This window comes from Pleurodeles waltl, chromosome 5, assembly GCF_031143425.1.
Source record: "Pleurodeles waltl isolate 20211129_DDA chromosome 5, aPleWal1.hap1.20221129, whole genome shotgun sequence".
In the NCBI taxonomy this organism is placed as follows: Eukaryota; Metazoa; Chordata; class Amphibia; order Caudata; family Salamandridae; genus Pleurodeles; species Pleurodeles waltl.
The window spans coordinates 1,865,482,586-1,865,504,558 of record NC_090444.1 but is presented as its reverse complement, the minus strand read 5'-3'; the positions used below and the strand labels follow the sequence as shown (position 1 = coordinate 1,865,504,558).

Genomic DNA, 21,973 nt, shown 5'->3' with positions numbered 1-21,973 from the left:
AGAGCTCCTCATTCCGGCAACCCTCGCCCAATGGGCAGGCGCAGCCGTGACTCACCATATAAGGGAAGCCTTCGCCATAAAAGGAAATATTGTCTTTCTTTATAAGGAACAAAGTAGTTCCTCGCAGGGGTATCCCTCCGCTCGTCCCCGTGTCTTATTGAAGTAGCGCGGCCGGGAGTGGGGCCGAGGGGAGGGGCGGAAGGGCCTCGCAGCCCCGGGGGTGGGGGGAACCAGCGGCCCGGGCGCGGAGGGATCTGCGCTGCGGCCCGCCTCTGGCATGATGGCAGAGTGACAGGCCGGGCAGAGTTTACACACACAGGCACGAGAAGTGGTGGCCGGCGCGAGAGGTGGAACGCAGGGCCCCGGCGCGCGCAGTCCAGCCAGGAGCCGATTGGCGGACCAACCGTCGCGAGCCGGCGGCAGTTGGGGACCCGTGCGCGCGAGCCGGCGTGACCCCCCGTGACACGGAGCGCGAGGCGGGACGTCAGTGCGTGAGCCCGTCGCAGAGCTCGAGCCGGGGCCGGGCCCCCGCCACCGGAGGCCCCATGGCCGGGCGCCGCTGACCCCGCCCCAGCCCCTCTCGATCTGCCCCGGACATGCTGCCCTCGCAGGGCGCCGGGAACGGGCCGTCGCCGCTCAGCCGCGGCCTGAACCTGGGCCGGCGCACCGGGGGCCCCCCGCGAGGGGGCCTGCGGCCTGGCGTGCTGGCGGGGCCCCCGGGCCGGCGCTACGAGCTGGAGCCCGCCGCCGGCTCCGGCCTCTACAGCGGCTCCGAGGCCGACTCGGACTCTGCCGACGAGGAGCCGGAGCGGCGGGCCGGGGCCCTAAAGAGGGGCCTGTCCGAGCTGGAGCTGCCCGAGGGCGGCGGAGGGGCCCCGGGCCAGGGCCCTCCCTGGCCCCCCGGGGCCACCGTCACCGGAGCCAAGCCGGGCAAGAAGACCCGCGGCCGGGTGAAGATCAAGATGGAGTTCATCGACAACAAGCTTCGGAGGTACACCACCTTCAGCAAGAGGAAGACGGGCATCATGAAGAAGGTGAGACTCTGGGGGGGCTCCAGAGAGGGGTACACTGAGATAAAGGGGTACACCACCTTCAGCAAGAGGAAGACGGGCATCATGAAGAAGGTGAGACCCTGGGGGGGCAGGAGAGAGGGGTACACTGAGATCAGGGGGTACACCACCTTCAGCAAGAGGAAGACGGGCATCATGAAGAAGGTGAGACCCTGGGGGGGGGGGCAGGAGAGAGGGGTACACTGAGATCAGGGGGTACACCACCTTCAGCAAGAGGAAGACGGGCATCATGAAGAAGGTGAGACTCTGGGGGGGCTCCAGAGAGGGGTACACTGAGATAAAGGGGTACACCACCTTCAGCAAGAGGAAGACGGGCATCATGAAGAAGGTGAGACCCTGGGGGGGCAGGAGAGAGGGGTACACTGAGATCAGGGGGTACACCACCTTCAGCAAGAGGAAGACGGGCATCATGAAGAAGGTGAGACCCTGGGGGGGGGGGCAGGAGAGAGGGGTACACTGAGATCAGGGGGTACACCACCTTCAGCAAGAGGAAGACGGGCATCATGAAGAAGGTGAGACTCTGGGGGGGCTCCAGAGAGGGGTACACTGAGATAAAGGGGTACACCACCTTCAGCAAGAGGAAGACGGGCATCATGAAGAAGGTGAGACCCTGGGGGGGCAGGAGAGAGGGGTACACTGAGATCAGGGGGTACACCACCTTCAGCAAGAGGAAGACGGGCATCATGAAGAAGGTGAGACCCTGGGGGGGGGACTCCAGAGTGGGATACACTGAGATCAGGGGTACACCACCTTCAGCAAGAGGAAGACGGGCATCATGAAGAAGGTGAGACCCTGGGGGGGCTCCAGAGTGGGATACACTGAGATCAGGAGTACACCACCTTCAGCAAGAGGAAGACGGGCATCATGAAGAAGGTGAGACCCTGGGGGGGCTCCAGAGAGGGGTACACTGAGATCAGGGGGTACACCACCTTCAGCAAGAGGAAGACGGGCATCATGAAGAAGGTGAGACCCTGGGGGGGGGCAGGAGAGAGGGGTACACTGAGATCAGGGGTACACCACCTTCAGCAAGAGGAAGACGGGCATCATGAAGAAGGTGAGACCCTGGGGGGGCTCCAGAGAGGGGTACACTGAGATCAGGGGGTACACCACCTTCAGCAAGAGGAAGACGGGCATCATGAAGAAGGTGAGACTCTGGGGGGGCTCCAGAGAGGGGTACACTGAGATCAGGGGGTACACCACCTTCAGCAAGAGGAAGACGGGCATCATGAAGAAGGTGAGACCCTGGGGGGGGGCAGGAGAGAGGGATACACTGAGATCAGGGGGTACACCACCTTCAGCAAGAGGAAGACGGGCATCATGAAGAAGGTGAGACTCTGGGGGGGCTCCAGAGAGGGGTACACTGAGATCAGGGGGTACACCACCTTCAGCAAGAGGAAGACGGGCATCATGAAGAAGGTGAGACCCTAGGGGGTGGGGGGCAGGAGAGAGAGGTACACTGAGATCAGGGGGTACACCACCTTCAGCAAGAGGAAGACGGGCATCATGAAGAAGGTGAGACCCTAGGGGGTGGGGGGCAGGAGAGAGAGGTACACTGAGATCAGGGGGTATACCACCTTCAGCAAGAGGAAGACGGGCATCATGAAGAAGGTGAGACCCTGGGGGGCAGGAGAGAGAGGTACACTGAGATCAGGGGGTACACCACCTTCAGCAAGAGGAAGACAGGCATCATGAAGAAGGTGAGACCCTGGGGGGGGGGGGGGGGGCAGGAGAGAGGGATACACTGAGATCAAGGGGTACACCACCTTCAGCAAGAGGAAGACGGGCATCGTGAAGAAGGTGAGACTCTGGGGGGGGCTCCAGAGAGGGGTACACTGAGATCAGGGGGTATACCACCTTCAGCAAGAGGAAGACGGGCATCATGAAGAAGGTGAGACCCTGGGGGTGCAGGAGAGAGAGGTACACTGAGATCAGGGGGTACACCACCTTCAGCAAGAGGAAGACGGGCATCATGAAGAAGGTGAGACCCCGGGGGGGGGGTGCAGGAGAGAGAGGTACACTGAGATCAGGGGGTACACCACCTTCAGCAAGAGGAAGACGGGCATCATGAAGAAGGTGAGACCCCGGGGGGGGGGCAGGAGAGAGGGATACACTGAGATCAAGGGGTACACCACCTTCAGCAAGAGGAAGACTGGCATCATGAAGAAGGTGAGACTCTGGGGGGGCTCCAGAGAGGGGTACACTGAGATCAAGGGGTACACCACCTTCAGCAAGAGGAAGACGGGCATCGTGAAGAAGGTGAGACTCTGGGGGGGGCTCCAGAGAGGGGTACACTGAGATCAGGGGGTATACCACCTTCAGCAAGAGGAAGACGGGCATCATGAAGAAGGTGAGACCCTGGGGGGGCAGGAGAGAGAGGTACACTGAGATCAGGGGGTACACCACCTTCAGCAAGAGGAAGACGGGCATCATGAAGAAGGTGAGACCCGGGGGGGGGGCAGGAGAGAGGGATACACTGAGATCAAGGGGTACACCACCTTCAGCAAGAGGAAGACGGGCATCATGAAGAAGGTGAGACTCTGGGGGGGCTCCAGAGAGGGGTACACTGAGATCAGGGGGGTACACCACCTTCAGCAAGAGGAAGACGGACATCATGAAGGTGAGACCCTGGGGGGGGGGGGGCAGGAGAGAGGGGTACACTGAGATCAGGGGGTACACCACCTTCAGCAAGAGGAAGACGGACATCATGAAGGTGAGACCCTGGGGGGGGGGGAGGCAGGAGAGAGGGGTACACTGAGATCAGGGGGTACACCACCTTCAGCAAGAGGAAGACGGGCATCATGAAGAAGGTGAGACCCTGGGGGGGCTCCAGAGAGGGGTACACTGAGATCAGGGGGTACACCACCTTCAGCAAGAGGAAGACGGGCATCATGAAGGTGAGACCCTGGGGGGGGGGGGAGGCAGGAGAGAGGGGTACACTTAGATCAGGGGGTACACCACCTTCAGCAAGAGGAAGACGGGCATCATGAAGGTGAGACCCTAGGGGGTGGGGGGCAGGAGAGAGAGGTACACTGAGATCAGGGGGTACACCACCTTCAGCAAGAGGAAGACGGGCATCATGAAGAAGGTGAGACCCTAGGGGGTGGGGGGCAGGAGAGAGAGGTACACTGAGATCAGGGGGTACACCACCTTCAGCAAGAGGAAGACGGGCATCATGAAGAAGGTGAGACCCTGGGGGGGGGGGGGCAGGAGAGAGGGATACACTGAGATCAAGGGGTACACCACCTTCAGCAAGAGGAAGACGGGCATCATGAAGAAGGTGAGACTCTGGGGGGGCTCCAGAGAGGGGTACACTGAGATCAGGGGGTACACCACCTTCAGCAAGAGGAAGACGAACATTATGAAGGTGAGACCCTGGGGGGGGGGGGGAGGCAGGAGAGAGGGGTACACTGAGATCAGGGGGTACACCACCTTCAGCAAGAGGAAGACGGGCATCATGAAGAAGGTGAGACCCTGGGGGGGGGCAGGAGAGGGGGGTACACTGAGATCAGGGGGTACACCACCTTCAGCAAGAGGAAGACGGGCATCATGAAGAAGGTGAGACCCTGGAGGGCTCCAGAGAGGGGTACACTGAGATCAGGGGGTACACCACCTTCAGCAAGAGGAAGACGGGCATCATGAAGAAGGTGAGACCCTGGGGGGGCTCCAGAGAGGGGTACACTGAGATCAGGGGGTACACCACCTTCAGCAAGAGGAAGACGGGCATCATGAAGAAGGTGAGACTCTGGGGGGGGCTCCAGAGAGGGGTACACTGAGATCAGGGGTACACCACCTTCAGCAAGAGAAAGACGGGCATCGTGAAAAAGGTGAGACCCTGGGGGGGGGGCAGGAGAGAGGGGTACGCTGAGATCAGGTTAGGGGTGCACTGAAATCGGTGAGGGGTGGGGGCACCAGAGAGGAGGGGTACACTGAGTTCGGCTGGGGCGGTACCAGAGAGGGGTACACTGAGGTCAACTCAATCAGGGTGATGACGTGAAGCAGTCCGGAGGGGTGCGGAGGGGGAACTGAGGACACCAGATGTTCTTGGAAGCGCAGAGTGCTGTGTGTTGGGGGATCACAGTTGGTGGTGGGGGGTGCTGTAAGTGCTGGGTGATGGTGGCAGGGGTGTCCCAGCCCTGACGGGTGCGCCTGCTGCTGGGGTGGGGGAGATGGATGTCCCCAGCTGCCGCGGGCACCTGTCATCCCGGGGTTACCCAGCTGTGCAGCCCCGTCAGCCGAGCCTGGCAGCCGGGCAGGCCCTGCCGGTGCCCCCGTGGAGCAGCGGGACGCCTGGGCTGGAGGAGGCCCCTCTCCTGCCTATCCATCCGCCTCGAGGCGCTCCTCGCACGGACGGAAGCACATCGGGGCGCTGCCCTCGCAGCAATGGACGGGGCAGCCGGCCTCTAGGCGCCTCTGGCCTCATTTCTTCACAGGGTTTGTTCGTTAGGTATAATTGGACGTTTTCCGCCCCCCAGGGGCAAATGTCAAGTCGAGGGAAGCCTTGTGGGGTGTGTCTGCGGGGCGCACGTGTCTGGGGTGCTTCACCTGCGGGGTCTCCATGTGTAGCGCCTTGCAGTGTGCACTGAGGCGGTGGGCGCTGCCGAAAGGACCAGTCTCAGGTGATGTGACCCTCCCCACCCCTGCAGGGGTCACTGATGCCGGTTTGGGTGACTAGGGCTTGAAGGCCGCAGAGTGCCTGGCAGAGGAGATGGGGGTCTCACCCAGCAGGATGCTAACTAGCGCCGTAAACTATTGGGCGTCAGCCTAAGAGGTCACATTCCACCAAATCCCAACTTATTCTTCTGCAACCGAAGCCGTTTGGAGGTGGGACCCGTTACTTGCCGGCGCCTGCCGCATGTAGCTTTCCGCAGGTCACTCTGTGGGCGAGTACCAGTGGCTGTGATGGAGCCCGCACCGAGGCTCCCGTGCAGCTGCTGGACTGGGTGATGCCTCGTGTGAATGATGTGGAAGAGAGAGGCAGTCCGGCGTTAATATCCCCGAACAAGACCCCTTCCAAACGGGTCCACTTCTGCTGTTACTTGGTCCTTCCCGCCCTTTCTAAGGCTCAAACCCTACATCCACGTCCCCTGATATCCATATACTCCATGTTACAGTGCAATTTAAAGATCACTTATTTCATACTCCTCGCTAAAGTATTTTAGCGTTATTCATAGGAGTAATAGGTACTCAATTATTGGTGTCTTCAGCCCTCCTTTCTACACTTTGATAACATCATTTCCAGTAACTGCTTACTGTGTTAATCTTTCCCTGGTTTGTGGCTCTACAGCTGAGAAGCCGCGACTTCCAGTAACAGCCGGCAGTGTTTGTTAATCTTCCCCTGGTCTGTGGACCTGATCTTCCCCTGGTCTGTGGACCTACAACTGAGAAGCCGCGACTTCCAGTAACAGCCTGCGGTGTTTGTTAATCTTCCCCTGGTTTGTGGCTCTACAGCTGAGAAGCCGCGACTTCCAGTAACAGCCGGCAGTGTTTGTTAATCTTCTCCTGGTCTGTAGACCTGATCTTCCCCTGGTCTGTGAACCTACAACTGAGAAGCAGCGAGTTCCAGTAACAGCCTGCGGTGTATGTTAATCTACCCCTGGTCTGTGGACCTACAGTTGAGAAGCAGCGAGTTCCAGTAACAGCCTGCGGTGTTTGTTAATCTTCCCCTGGTCTGTGGACCTACAGCTGAGAAGCAGCGACTTCCAGTAACAGCCTTTGTTAATCTTCCCCTGGTCTGTGGACCTACATCTGAGAAGCCGCGACTTCCAGTAACAGCCTGCAGTGTTTGTTAATCTTCCCCTGGTCTGTGAACCTACAGCTGAGAAGCAGCGACTTCCAGTAACAGCCTGCAGTGTTTGTTAATCTTTCCCTGGTCTGTGGACCTGATCTTCCCCTGGTCTGTGGCTCTACATCTGAGAAGCAGCGACTTCCAGTAACAGCCTGCGGTGTTTGTTAATCTTTCCCTGGTCTGTGGACCTGATCTTCCCCTGGTCTGTGGACCTACAGCTGAGAAGCATTGACTTCCAGTAACAGCCTACGGTGTTTGTTAATCGTTTCCTGGTCTCTGGACCTGATCTTCCCCTGGTCTGTGGACCTACAGCTGAGAAGCATTGACTTCCAGTAACAGCCTACGGTGTTTGTTAATCGTTTCCTGGTCTCTGGACCTGATCTTCCCCTGGTCTGTGGACCTACAACTGAGAAGCAGCGAGTTCCAGTAGGAGCCTGCGGTGTTTGTTAATCTTCCCCTGGTCTGTGGACCTACAGCTGAGAAGCAGCGAGTTCCAGTAACAGCCTGCGGTGTTTGTCAATCTTTCCCTGGTTTGTGGCTCTACAGTTGAAAAGCAGAGACTTCCAGTAACAGCCTGCGGTGTTTGTTAATCTTCCCCTGGTCTGTGGGTCTACAGTTGAGAGGCAGCGACTTCCAGTAACAGCCTGCGGTGTTTGTTAATCTTCCCCTGGTCTGTAGACCTGATCTTCTCCTGGTCTGTGAACCTACAACTGAGAAGCAGCGAGTTCCAGTAACAGCCTGCGGTGTTTGTTAATCTTCCCCTGGTCTGTGGACCTACAGCTGAGAAGCAGCGACTTCCAGTAACAGCCTGCGGTGTTTGTTAATCTTCCCCTGGTCTGTGGACCTGATCTTCTCCTGGTCTGTGAACCTACAACTGAGAAGCAGCGAGTTCCAGTAACAGCCTGCGGTGTTTGTTAATCTTCCCCTGGTCTGTGGACCTACAGCTGAGAAGCAGCGACTTCCAGTAACAGCCTGCGGTGTTTAACCTTACCCTGGTTTCTGGTCTTGCAGCTAAGTGACTACCAGTAACAGTCAGAGTTAATCTTCCCTGGTTTGTGGTTATCCACCAAGTTACAAGGCACTTATTTTAAGGCCAGGAGCACCCCCTGCTGTGTAAGTTCACTACAAAGGCCATTGCCAGGTCACATCCAGGCACTTCAACCCACTATCTCCCTCACAGAGCTTACAAGGAACCTCCAAGCAGCTGAAACATGGAGGGATGGTTGGATCCAGGCTTCTGAAATGAACCAAGCTACAAATGCTTGACGACCAGTCTGAGAAGTGGAAACTCCCACCTACTCTAATTACGGGGGCACCAGGGAAACATGTCACACTGCCCTCCCCCACCGTCTGTACACAGTGTTCTTCCAAACCCCTTCATAAGCAAGCATAACCCCGTGATCTTAGCGCGAACAAGAGCCAAATGCTTATCAGAGCACCTTAAAACAGATACAGCTAAACAAGGCGCATTATTACACTGCAAGGAAATAAGGTGCAATGTGTCTGTAGTGGAACTGAGAAGCCCTCGTACCTGAATGTTACGGAACCTATGTGGAAGTGCAGAGATACTTACACAAAACAATAAAGGATGCCAGGAGTCGGAGAAGGGATTCTTGCAGGATGCTCGATGTAGCTTAGTGACCGTGTAAGTTGGCGTCTAGTGAAAGAGGACCAGCTGACGACTCCTCAGACGTGTGTTTTGTTGTTCTGCTGTGTTGCATGAACATCAGCAATTCATGACTGGAAGTATTGAGAAAAGAGAAAGTGTTTTAAATTCTTGCCTGGGTGTGGTTGGTGGAATGGAATACCGAATCTTAAGCACATCACCTACGAAGGAGTACAAAAGGAGTTCCCACTTCTGAGAGTCAGTGGTCCTCCTGAAACCAGGTTTAGAGGCTAGGTGGTTGGTATTGCCACTGTATAGTGACTCGTGGGTAATGCAGACATGTCTGAATTGACTTCTGGCGTCATTGGAAGCCACTTGAGGGTGATGAGCATGGGTGAAGTGTGATTACTTTTGTTGACGTCTGATACCAAGGCCCTCATTACAACCCTGGCGGTGGGTGATAAAGTGGCGGTAATACCGCCAACAGGCCAGTGGTCAAAAAAATGGAATTATGACCACGGCGGAAACGGCCCAGACAGCCACTTTAACACACCGACTGCCACAGTGGTATCAACAAGCACCACAGCAGTAACCGCCAACAGCCAGGTGGAAGACAATGTACTGCCCACACTATTACGACAGGCTAATCCGCCGCCTTTTCCGGGGCGGTACCAATGACATCAAAAGCATGGCGGAAACAGAACACAGAAGTCAAAGGACTCGCCTCTGGAGACTCCGGGAACAACCACAACGCCATGGAGCCCGAGCTGCACATATTCCCCATGCTCGTATACCTTTTCCTGCATTATGAACCTCACCGCTGGCGAAGACTACCACGTTGAGTACTGCCGCCTAGCACACAAGGGAGGGGGGAGGAAAAAAAGAGTGACACACTCAACACCCCCACCCCAACACCATGCACACAACAAGATGCAGTAACATTACATATCCACCCCGTACCCCTCAGGAATAATGCAAGGACAAAATGATTTGAAGAAAGTGAGTGTAATACCATAAAATAACATGAATAAATGCATCAAAATACAAACGTATATACATATTTACAAATGTAGGGACACTGCCCAGTCCTCAATGTCCGTGAGCCTCAGGGCCACAACACATAGGCCAAGGCCCCACCTCACTCCTGCAACAACACGGAGCGAACACTGCAGGGGCATCAGTCTGAAAATACACAGGCTCCTCAGGAGGACGGGGCATGGGGTTGGGGGGAGGGTCACCCCAGCCGGAAGATGGTACAACACCACCAGTCCTGGACGGGCCAACATGCCCTGTGTGCTGTCCTGGGGGAGTGCAAGGCCACAGTCTTTCAAGTGGGTGGTTTGCCTGGTCCTCGGGAGTGCAAGGCCACAGTCTCTCCAGTGGATGGCTTCTCCACTGGTTCTGGAGGGGGTCCTTGTGCCCAGTGTGCTGGGCACAAGGATGGGGTGAGTGGATGGCTTCTTCCACTGGTTCTGAAGGGGGCATTGTGCCCTGTGATGCAGATCTTGGGGAGTGGAAGGTCAGTCTCTCACCTGGGTGTCAGACCCACAGGATTTGCAGGGGCCAGGACGCACAACAGCCCATGGAGGCAGGACTACACACTGTCAGCCGGCGGTGACGGCTGCTCAGTGGTGGCAGTGGCAGGGCTGATGTCAGTGCTAGCAGTGGTGGGGGAGGCTCCAGCCCATCCCCCTGCAGCCTCGGTCGGCTGCCCACTGGGGCTGCTGGCAGTGATGCTGGCAATGGTGTGGGGTGTATTTTGAGCATGGCGGTATGTACCGCCAATGGTTTAGTACCATTGAATGTCCGCTGTGGTGATTCGTGGGTCATAATGCTGTCGGCGTAGTTCTGTTGGCGTAACAGTGTGGGTTTTGCTACTGCCAGTTTATCACTGACCTTTGGGCTGGTGGACTTGTGGGTGTGGCTATATAGTGACGGATTGCAATGTGTGGGTCATAATATGGGTGGCGGTAATCCGCTGCGGCAGTATGTTGGCAGTCAGCATGGCGGTAAACAGTACTTACCGCCAATGTCCTAATGAGGGCCTAACTCTGATTCGGTGTTGTGTACTCCTTGGTATTTCATTTATGTAGGCATGAAGATTTAAGTTCTTGTCCAAAGTAAAGTGTAATGATGTCACACTCGGTAGTGGTGGACTTACAACCAGGAATGAGTGAGTCCAACCAAGTTTGGACGGGGTGTTACTGTGATGAAGTAAGATCTCTGGGTTTAATTTCAGGCGATGATGAGCCATCTGTGACTGATTCCTGAACCCTCCCCAGTGCGTGTGTGTTGTCTGGGATGGAGACCTTCAGGCAAAGTAGAGTGTCGGTGTAGGAGTGAAGTGAGATGTTGGATTTACTAAGGAGGGTGCTCTGGGATTCCAAGTCAACATTGAAAAGGGCTGGTGGGAGGATAGAGGCTTGGGGCGCCTTATTCAAGGGTTGAGGGCATTGAGATGTCATTAGCCAGTTTTACATGCTCAGAGCTGTTTGAGGGGTATGATTAGAACCAGACCTTCTAGACCCTTCCTTTGGCTTATGTTTTTAGCAGGTACATGATTGACAGTCACCCGCATGTGGTACACATGCTCACCAGGGGTGTTCGCTTTTATAGCTGGAGAGAGGTGGACAGTACTTTACTATTTAAATGCAACAATTTGCTGCATTGGTGGTGCTGACTGACCCTTCCTTTGGCCTATGTTTTTAGCAGGCACATGATTGACAGTCACCCGCATGTGGTACACATGCTCACCAGGGGTGTTGGCTTTTATAGCTGGAGAGAGGTGGACAGTACTTTACTATTTAAATGCAACACTTTGCTGCATTGGTGGTGCTGACTGAAGAAGTTTCAAAGTCCCTGAGGTGACCCTTCTATACTGGCAGTGATGAGTCTCCTCTTATTCTTTCTACCCCCCCCCGCTGTTCTTTTTCTTTACCTGTGCACCCTCCCCTGCAGGGATCCTCCGAGAACTGTTTTCTTTTTTGAATTTGGCCTGTCTGGTAAGAGATGATCCATAATGATAGAGCAAAGCGAAATCCTGTCTTACAGGTAGATGGTGCTTTACAAGGTCTGTTTCCAGCCCTCTCATGATGAGCAGAAAAGAGCCTGAAGAAGCAGCACTGAGTGCTGGTCCACCTCTTGTTCCCTTGAATGTAAGACAGCAGGACAGAGTTGAATATGGTGTCAGACCAGTAATGAAGGCTGTAGAGTCCATTTGTTTTCTATGAGAAGTTATAATGGCAGTATGCCAGATGTATTTGTTGTGAACTTCATATGTTTAGCCAACACTGGCTAAAGCCAGAAGGCAGGTATTTAGTTTAACCCCCTGGGTGCCGTGGGTGAGCTGGTCTCGTCCTGGCACACGGTTCCCATGTGCCCGGTACGAGACCAGCTCGTCCTGCACCCGGCCCACGGGGGAGTGCGATAGTGCTCCCCGTGGGCCACCCCTCCAGTTACGTCTGATGACATCAGCGTGCAAATCGCGCGCTGACCTAATCAGAGGTCACCTCAGATTGCGCTGGAAGCAGAAATGCAAAAGCATTTCTCTTCTGACCAGGAGGTGGGGTGGGAGAGACATGAAAGGAAAGACCTCTCCTTTCATGTCTCTCGAAACATTTTTGCTGCAGAAACGCCCACTAGACTCCAGGGAATGTGTGTGCTCCTTAGGGGTGCCATATTATTTTTAGGCCATTTCTGACCCCCACCCCTCCCCCCCGGTCACTAACTGTAAGGAGGCTGAAAGCACAAAAAATATTAAAAGTGGGGTATGTCCCAGTAAAATTCCAAAATTGTGTGGAAAAATTGGGTTTCTGATTCGAGTCTGCCTGTTCCTGATAGCTGGGAAGAAGGAGATTTTAACCCCCCAAACCCTTTGTTGATGCCAATTTCAGGGGAAAAAACTGCCTTCTTCTGCAGCCCTCCCCTCCCTTTTTTTTTTTTCTTCTTTTAAATAAAAAAAGATGAAATATTTGCTGAATTTAGGCTACTTTCTTGGTTTCCTTCAGGGGAACCCACAAACTCTGGGTACCTCCAGAATCCTGAGGATGTGGGGGGGTGGGAAAGGACACAAATGTGGCGTTGGTAGCTTATGTGGGATAAAAGTTATGAGGGCCTAAGCGCGAACTGCCCCAAATAGCCCCCAAAAAAATCTGGCTCCTGAGGGGGGGAAAGGCCCGGTAGCGAAGGGGTTAATGTCCTCTCTGATTTCCATAGTAGACCTCTTTCTCCCAAATCTCTTTCAGGCCCTCATAGGAGCTGTTGCAGCTGTGACCATGGACATTGGTAATATTAGGTCAGTCTGCCTGATGGCTGCCAAAGGCGAATGCTTGCACGATACTATGTGCCTGGGCTTATGATCCGATGATAAATTCTTTAGACCTAGTTGTTTTTGTGGAAAATGTTACATCGGATGATACAGGTTTGATTTGGTTATCATGAAGGTATTAAAAAGAAAGCAGGCCTGAATTACATTGTCAAAATTGTTACTACAATGTTAAAGTTGTAGAGGGTTACTTGATTTTTCATAGTTTATGGTAGTAAATAGGCAAGTCTTTTGGTGTTAGTATCCCCCTCTTTTGGATTCTGATGATATATTTGTTTTATGATAGTCCCTTACAAGTCCTCCTAGGAGGCATTGTGTACTGTTCTGCTAACTTTACTTTGGTACTTGTTTGGAAGTGTAAGGCCACATACACTCTGGTTCCCTGTGGCAACACTTAAGCTCCACGAAGTAGGCCTGAGTTGGTAATGGTAACATGGACATGATGAAGACTTAATGCCAGATTGGTTCATTGGGAAAAGTTTTGTCAACTGCCGTAGGTCTGTTCCTTTTAGTAACCGAGGAGCGCTTTGTTAGTAGATTGCGTTGTTTTTTTTGCTGTGATTTTGTTGACTGCTTCTGTTGGTGCGCATTAGAAGCAGGCATAATCTGCTAAAGTCCATGCTCTGCTGTAGCCGGTGCACTTGAGATTCTGCTGGGTGTAGTCACTTCACAGGCTGAACTGTTGGGCCTTACTGACTACTCCTCTACAGGGGAAAAGGGCTGAGGGATGGCTTCTAAGTTATTGGAATTGTCATATTTGTGCAGAAAAGTTTGTGTGGCTTAAGACGGCTGTGTCCAACGCAGGTCTGGTATGGCCAGACTCATGCTATGTCTGGCTCTCCTCTGGTAGTTAATTTCATTTGAACTCTCATTCCATAAAGTTATCTGTTAGGGATATCTTGAAACTCTGGGACGGGTGGTTCTCCTGGTCCTACGGCGCACGCCTGTCTGCATATGGTTTACAAATGTGACTGCTGTGATGCAATCCGTTTGATGTGTTCAGATTATTTTGCAGCACAGGCATAATACAAGAGGATGTTGAATGTAACACATAGTGTTTGGACATGATACAGAACAAGTTGACAAAGTTCGAGTAGATGACATTTGCAAAGGGAAATCTAGATGGGCGAGGTGGCCAAAATAAGCTCCCGAGACATCTTTAAAAGAAGGTAGCTAGGTGGCAATAGATGGGTTTCAGCTGAGATATGGTTTGCTCTGAGTGTATGCTGGGAGTAGCTGCGATTTGTCTTGACAGTGTGTGCTGTCATTGTTATGATAGTCTTAAGTTTACATTTGATACAGAGGTCTGCATGCATCATTTGAAAACACAAACTTTATAAGATGTATTTTTTTTATAAACTTTGGTATAGGTTATATGAAACCCCTAATTTTCCGTCATTTGTTTGTAACTTAAATTCATTTGCATATAAAATTAGTTATCTAGTTTATGCACAAGTGTGTTTGCTTCGGGGAGCAACCATTAACCAGTGTTCAGAGACAGTCTGGGTGGCGTTCACATGTACTTGCTACATCACTTCTCTATTTGAAATAAAATGGCCATTTATTTAAATGGACAGTTGTATAATTGTAATAATTTAGGCTCACTATGGCTCATCCTTGAGTCTTGTGCGTTAACAGGAATTCTATTTTACTAATAGAAACCTGGGTAGGTGTTTGACTAACAAGATGACTGAGTAGCTCACACATGTTATAAACTGTTATTGCCTTTACATGGGTTATAAACTGAAAAAGTACAGAACAGAAAGGTTTAGTTTTAGTGAAAAGAATCATTAAACTTCGTGGTTGAGGCAGCAGAAAAGGATAGAGCGGGCAGCCCGATTGCAGTACAAAGTCTACAGAGAAATGTACTGTCTTCCCGCATTCTAAGAATCAGGAGCCCCTTTAAATGGGGGGATGGCCTTGGAGCAGGAGTGTCTTATCCCGAATATTAATCTTTCAAAAAGGAACTGGAGTGCTGATTTGATGCTGTAGGGAGCTCACAATCTTGTTGTTCTTGAAGAAGATTGTTTTTCTTTCCTGAAGGCTGGTATCTCTCCTGCCAGTGTTTCTCGAGGATTGCTATCGTTCCAAGATGCTCTGTTTGTGAACCTGCTGTTTTGGTGTTCGCTTGTAGGTTATGCAGCAGAGTTTGGACTGACGCCTTGTCTCAATTGGCAGCCATGTGAAGGGTGATCGAGAGGGGATGAATATGATAGTATTTACCCCAGAACTTAGTCTGTGTTCTGCAGGGAATAGATTTTTGGGATTTCATATAGGAGGGTGCAACCATTGATCAATCTTGAACATGAGATTGCCACTTATTGAAAGTCTGCTGCTATTGACTGTTTAATATCTCTTAGTAGCTCCCATTGGAATTTGATCCATTTGGCCAATTTGTGATTGTGTGTTTTTTTTTTTTTTTTTTTTTTTTTAGTTGGAAGCAGAGTGATTTTGAACGCATTAGAATGTCTTTATTGTGGTCTGTTATGGTAAGGGTGTTGGGCCGTTGTTATAGCTGCTGTTATAAACTGTCTTTCGAAGTTCTGTTTTGAGGGCTTCAATTTAAGGTGATGCGACATTCATGACTGAAGTTCGTCTAGCCTTTATGCGGAGGATAATGTCATTCAGTGATTAGATTTCATATAGAACATCTAAAAGGTATGCATTTTTTGAGTTGAGTATTATTTATGTAGGTTGAAGAGTGTTGGTAGATCCTAAGGTTACTTTTTGACTTGGCAAGAGGTTATCGGAAGTTAGTTTGAGAATTTTTTCAGTTTTTTTTTTTTTTTTTTTTGCCATCTTTTTTTCCAGTATGAGGTACATTGCTTAGAATAGAGCTCTCTAAACCCATTCTTTTCCTTGAGTATTCAGGAGGTTGGTGGTGTTTACTATTAAATGCTGGTGACTAGTCTGGGAGTATTAGAAGGCATGACCTATAAGAGCTGATTTCATGCTGAATTGTTTGAGATCTGTCTTTTCACAGCGGTCTAATACTTTTGGGAGAAAGGATATACTTGTGTTTGGGACTGGGCAACAAGTTATTCATCTCTGTATCAGCTTTTTGTCTTTAAAAGGGTAATAACGTGTCACTCTTGAGACAGTCAGGCACTAGAACTTGTGCAAGCAACAGGCTGATTAGTTCAGTCCTGAAGGGTACCACAGAGTGGCTATTGCCTCCAAGGATAGCCAGGTTCATGGGTTCTCTGGGATGGGAGAGAGGTCTAATTTTGATAGTTGTGCTTTAAGATGTCACTTTGGCAGACTTCATAAATGTAAGATACTGTATTTTGGTTCTTCACTTGTGTGTTTTGGGGCTATGTTTTTCATTCTTAGAAGTCATCCATTGTTGTGCAGCTTCCTTTAGTATTTTTGATACACTGTCTTGGAGGGCTAGTTAAGTTTCTTCATGCTCTCAATCAGCTTTCTGTGGTGATTTTATGCCCGAGTTCTTTACTTTCTAAAGAAAGTTTGGCCTCAAAAACCATTATGTTGTACTTTTACTTCTTTCTTGTGTGTTTTTTTTTATTTTTTATTTCATTTTTTAAATTTTTTTAAAGGTTTTTATAGCTAGTATTTTTCTGCCGACTTGTGCACCATTCTTACAGCTGTTCTTTGAGCACTTTTGATAATAATTGTGCTGAATGTTGATCAGTTTTATAGTTTGGGATGCAAGTTTCTGATGCATCAGATCACTCAACACTTAAACTAATTCAGCACAGGGAAGGTCTTTAGAGACCAACAGCACAGTTTTTCAGTCCTTGGTCATTCCAGCATTGTTAGTACTCTAGACTTTGCAGTTCCTTCCACATTTTCCTTGGACTTTATACTCAGCCTCTCTTACAGGCAGTGGTCAGATCTACGATGCTCAAACACACAGTGATGAGAGGAATGTTTGCAAATTGTGTAAACCACTGGCACTGGGTAGTGTTCCAACCCATTGTTTTTAGGGTCGAGCCTGCGTTGCATGCGTATCACAGTGAGACGGTTTAGAAAAGGGCTCGGAGCCCTGTCGACGTCACGTCAGTGTTTTTCATTGGTTCGTGGGCTTGCCTAATAAAATCTACTTGCTTTCATTAGTCGAAGACATGCATACGTCATGCCTTTTCCGGTGGTTAGCCCTCCTCAAGCGCATCGACCAAGTACAGAAAACATGCGAGGGTCGCTGTTTTCTGTCCGGCTCGTGGACTACTTTTTCTCTAATTTACTAGCGCGATTTCGCTTGGCAGAAGTCAAGCGCTTTACATAGTTAATGGCACTTTTTCAGGTTGCGTACATAAATGCACTTTTGCCGATAGGTGAAAAGTCGGGTTAGGAGTTCACAACGCTATCAGCTCTAACATGAGCAAACGCGAGACCCGTTGCATTGCAAATGCTTGTTTATCCTCCTGCCACTGTAGATAGAGGTGAACCTTATGCAGCTCAGTACCCACCCTGCTTCTTATGGGAATTGTCTATCCCAAACAGCGAGGCAAGCCCCCTTCAGAAGGGAATGCATGCAAACCCTGACCAGTTCCGGCCTTGCTAGATCTGGTCAGTGAGGTACAGCTTGGATCCCATGGCCTGAACGGTCGTCACTAGATCAGATTAATTAAAGCAGTCCTTTCATCACCTAGTTGTTTTGCAAATCTAAAGTGCTCTCCAGAGTACGGTTTGGGAGCTCTTGCCCAACACTACCAAGTCGTATGATCCACATGTTACTTGAGCATTGTTTTGTCTCAGTTTTTATCTGCTTCTGTCAAGTCGGGAATCATTTGTCAAAACCTGTACCCTTTAGAAAAACTGTCAGGTTATGATTGCATACAGCTTTTATAGCTTTCATCATCATGCCCAATCCTCTCTAGTGCAACCTTTTTTGATGTCCACGTTTGTAGTAGTTGCCTCCGGGTTTACAACTTGATAAGCTTTCTGTAGATCTCTGTCAAGAAAGGAGTTAAGCAGTGTCCCCATCTGTCAGAAGACCATGGGACATTCCGAGGCGCTGTTTCAAAATATGGTTTAAAAATATTCTGGATTGTAACCTGGGCATTTTGAGAGAACCATATAGCATAATAATATAATGTGTAACTTGGGGGGCTTCTGTCACCTCTGTGAATTGTACCAGAGCCTGTTGGTATTTTATTTTGGGCAACAAGCTGATTGGCTCCTTGCGCATGGATAGCATGGTGGAACAGTGTGTCTTTCTGGGCCTGTTGCTGATCAGATTCCAGGGCATAGTTTAACATCCTGTTCAGCAGTTGGTTATTTGGCAACAAGGTTCTCCATGGCGTGGTTAGGTTATCTTTGATTCCACTTTTTCCCCCCCAACAGTAAACCTGTCACATCAGATCTCTCAACACTTGGAATCATATAGCACACAGATGTTATTGGCAATTCATGATGACTAGTAGTCTAGGCTTTATGGTATCCAGTATGTTCCATCTCATTGTTGTAGTTAATTCCCACATGTGGGCTATACAATATGACATACCTTTGAACCTGGTATGGCCTTCTTCCCAACCTTTACCACCGCCTTCCCTGCTGCAGAAGCTAGCAGTTAGTCATGCCCGATGGTGGTGTGTTTGAGGGATTCTGAGCGCTGCAGAGGTTTCCCTGAACCTTGTTCCCATTCTTGAGAGAGTGGAAACTAGTCTCATAACATAGGTCATCACCCCACTGTAGGGGTCTCTGCTCTTATGTTAAAGGCGAACCGCAGTGGATCAGTTGTCTGGTTCTGGTAGTTAGGACCGATAAGGTCACAGGGGTTAGATTACTGGTGGTCTCAAACATTGGTTCAGTTGTTGATGTGTGCACATTGTTTCCTTGATGCTTGCTTGTAAAAATGAGACCGTGTGTTCTAGGTTGCTTAGTAGTGGTTTGTGAGGTCTTAAGCCCATGTTCTGTTTTTTCTAGGTTGGATGTGGGAAAGAGTGCTACGAGCGAGGTATTGTTCTGGCCAGACAGCTGGAGGGAGTGGGGTAGGGGAGCTAAGTAAAGTTGTCTGAGGTTGTTGGCTTCCAGCGCAATTAATTGAGACAGCAGTGGTTTTCTCATTCCTACAAGCCCCTCCCCCCTTCAGGTTTTGTTACCCAGGAATGTATTTTGGTCTGAGATCAGTTTATCTATGATGAGTTCAATAGGTTGACCCCACAAAACAAGGATTTCCCCCCATGGTGCTATGTAGTGTGCGTTGTTACAGGAGTAGGCTCTCTTCTTTTAACTTCCACTGATAGGCTTTTTGGAAGGAGGGCAGCTGTTTGTTTTTTCAGGCGCTTGCCTTACAATTGGTCTTAATGTACTATTATTATCCCGCCGCCTGGTTTTCCTGTTCTTCTTGTCTGATGAGGTTTAAGTTGTTAGGATGTCAGTAATAGGCTAAAAAGTCTCATTCGACCACGTCTCGGTTGAAAGTAGTAGGTCAAGGTTATATTTTTGTAGTGGTGTTATTGGTTTTACTAAGAACACGTTCACACTCTAGGAGCGTCATGTGACTGTGAAGAACACAAGGTGCTACTTTATATAATTAGCAGAATGTTTGCATGAAAATATATTTACTCTTCAATAGCCAGGTTTCAATTTTTTATGGAAGTTAAGAAGGGTTTTCACTAGGGGAATAGTGTGCCTCTCCATTTAACTTTTAGTACACTTAGTAACATTGCGGGTATTAAGTTAAAACTGTATTGTTGGCTTAGATGTGTGCTGGAGCAGGCTAAGGCCATTGCCATTGTGAGTACGGTAGGCAACGTACAGCATTGGGAGCCAGTGTAGTTTCTGTAAATGCTTGGAGATATGGTTGGACCTTTCAATATGGCTAGAAGTTTGTCCGGCTGCATTTTGAGTACGCTGAAGTTAATCAAAATTCTGAGAGGATTTTCCAAGGAAAATCAGATCCAGTCTAAATTGATGAAAACAGTCATCATTGTTTGTTAAATAACAAAGAATGGCATTTAAAAATGGATAAATCTGATGGAGAAGACGGCAGGTGGAAGATGCATGCTCTGGTGACGTGCTATATGGGTGATCTGATAGAGACAACTAGCCCCAGATTCCTTATCTTGCAATTCAGACTGGATCCAGAAAAGAATTCTTCAGAAGTACATCTGCACGTCGGTAGAGGGCATTGTGCTACTCCGTATCGACGACGTCCCCGGATATGTCGACTTGGTCCATATAGTCTCTCCACTGATGTCAGGTTTTTTCTTTTCCGCCCAGCATTGCAGATCCAGAGGAGCTGTTTTCTCTGGCCATTTTTTTTTTTTTCTTCTCTTGCAACTTTTTTTTGTCGCTGGAGCAGTGTTTGTGCATACTGGCAAGTCTTGTGGGTCCTGTGCTTAACAGATGTCGGTCATTGACACCCCCCACCCCCCCTGTTTGCATGTGGTGCGTAGGCACCCACCACAATACCGACGACTGCGACTCCTGTCAACAGTTGAGGCCTAAGATGTTGAGAGAGCGGCGGATGAAGCTCCTGGTGGCGCAGGTGTCGCAGTCTTCGCAGGACTCTGGTAGGTGTCATAGTCCTTCATCTTCCACTTCTCATCCCACAGACCATTCTAGGAGTCTATTGTGTACGGCTCCTTCGTCTGCAGTTCCGGTGGCATCTCAAGGTAAGCGTTGCCCTCAGTCGAAGTTGTGGCTCCCCCGGATCTTTTGAGGACAAGTCTGCGCTGGAGTCGACCCTGTCCCTTCCGCCTTCTCCTGGCGCCGGGTCGACTCCGGCCCAGATGCTGGACTATTTTTTTTATTTATTTATTTTAATGAAAAAAAATGTTGTTGTTGTCCTTGCATTTTTGGGTCTACTCCTCATTCTGGAGCGTCTTCAGGCCCTAAGGAGGTAGTGGGTGCCCCGATGCACAGAGGACGGCAGCTTCGTCCTCTGTGCCTTTTGGGCCCCGGGACTTCAACTCTGGAATCGGATCGGCTCCGATGCACACCCTCCCACGGCTCCTATCGTCTTAGCTTGATTCCTCACTTCCGATGCTGACTTTGCGGAGATGGCGCCTGCCATTGTTGTATCTCCGGAGTCAGACAATGCCCCTCCCGAGGATTGATATTAAATTGTGATAGGTGTGTGCCAGTGGGTTGCATAGATAGAAAAATGGCACAGTGATGATCCATGAGGGACTTCCCATTTAGCCAGGCGGAAGCTAGTTACAAAATTCCTTATTTGAACAGCTTACATTATTCTTGAATGCATAGGTGCTAACTATTTTAGGGCTTTTTAATTGTATAGTATAATCGACGGTGTCAAATGCTGTGCGAAGATCTTGTAATATTGCTGCACATATTCTACCACCAGCTCTAAAGTTTAAGTCATCATCTGCTGATACAATGACAGAGTTGCTGCCCATATGTGGCCTATAGACCGTTTAAGCCAAATCATCTTGTAGTTTAGAGCCGTTGTCTTGTTGTAGTTGTTGGGTTCCTGATTTATTGTGGGTATTGGTTCATGCACAATTGGTGAAACTGAACTAACTTCCGTGGGGCCTGTATCATTTTGTTTCTTTTACAGAGGACGTTTGATAAGATCTGCAATGTCCACATGGTGTTTGCCAGTTAGCAATTGTGTAAAAGACATCTTGGTGGTAGGTACCCAGGGCATTCGGGCATCAGGGGTTCCCCATGGGCTACAGTATGTATTGTATCACGCATAGGAGCCCATGCAAAATGTCTGTATGCCTGCCATTGCAGCCTGCATAAAAAGGTGCATGCACCATGTAAGAAAGTACCCTCTTTTTTGCATGGTTACCCCCCACTTTTTGCCTGCTGTCCGTATTCTTTGACTGTTTTTACTAGGGCCCTGCTAACCAGGACCCCAGTGATTGTGCTCTCTCCCTCAAAATATGGTTGATTAGGACCTGGCACACCCAAAAAATGGAATACTGGTGCCCCATATAAGTCCCTAGTAAATGGCACTTGGGTACCCAGGGCATTGGGGCACCAGGGATTCCCCATAGCCTGCAGCATGTATTGTGCCACCCATGGGAGCCCATGCAAAATGTGTCTGCAGGCCTGCCATTTCAGCCTGTGTGACAAGGGGCATGCACACTTCCACCACAGGTCACTGTAGGTCACCTCTATGGTAGGCCCTCCTAGCCCAGAGGGCAGGATGCAGGTCTCTGTGTGTGAGGGCACCCCTGCATAAGCAGAGTTGCCCCTCCGAACTCCATTTCTATTGCACTGAACTTGGTAAGTGCGGGGAAGCCATTTTA

The 21,973-nt window shown here is 50.3% G+C and overlaps 1 protein-coding gene across 3 annotated transcripts in view; it reads left to right on the top strand.

The window, feature by feature from the left end:
- The first annotated feature begins 455 nt into the window (after nucleotides 1-455).
- The window catches only part of SRF (serum response factor), a 284,214-nt gene continuing 262,696 nt past the window's right edge, over nucleotides 456-21,973 (top strand). For 2 of the 3 annotated variants that reach the window (XM_069236403.1, XM_069236402.1), the window contains exon 1: nucleotides 456-1,034. In XM_069236403.1, coding sequence (XP_069092504.1) covers nucleotides 597-1,034 — 438 coding nt within the window. In that variant the 5' untranslated portion in view covers nucleotides 456-596. Of the gene's footprint in view, nucleotides 1,035-4,763; nucleotides 4,805-21,973 lie in introns of those variants that run through there. The other variant, XM_069236404.1, reaches the window with a different exon arrangement.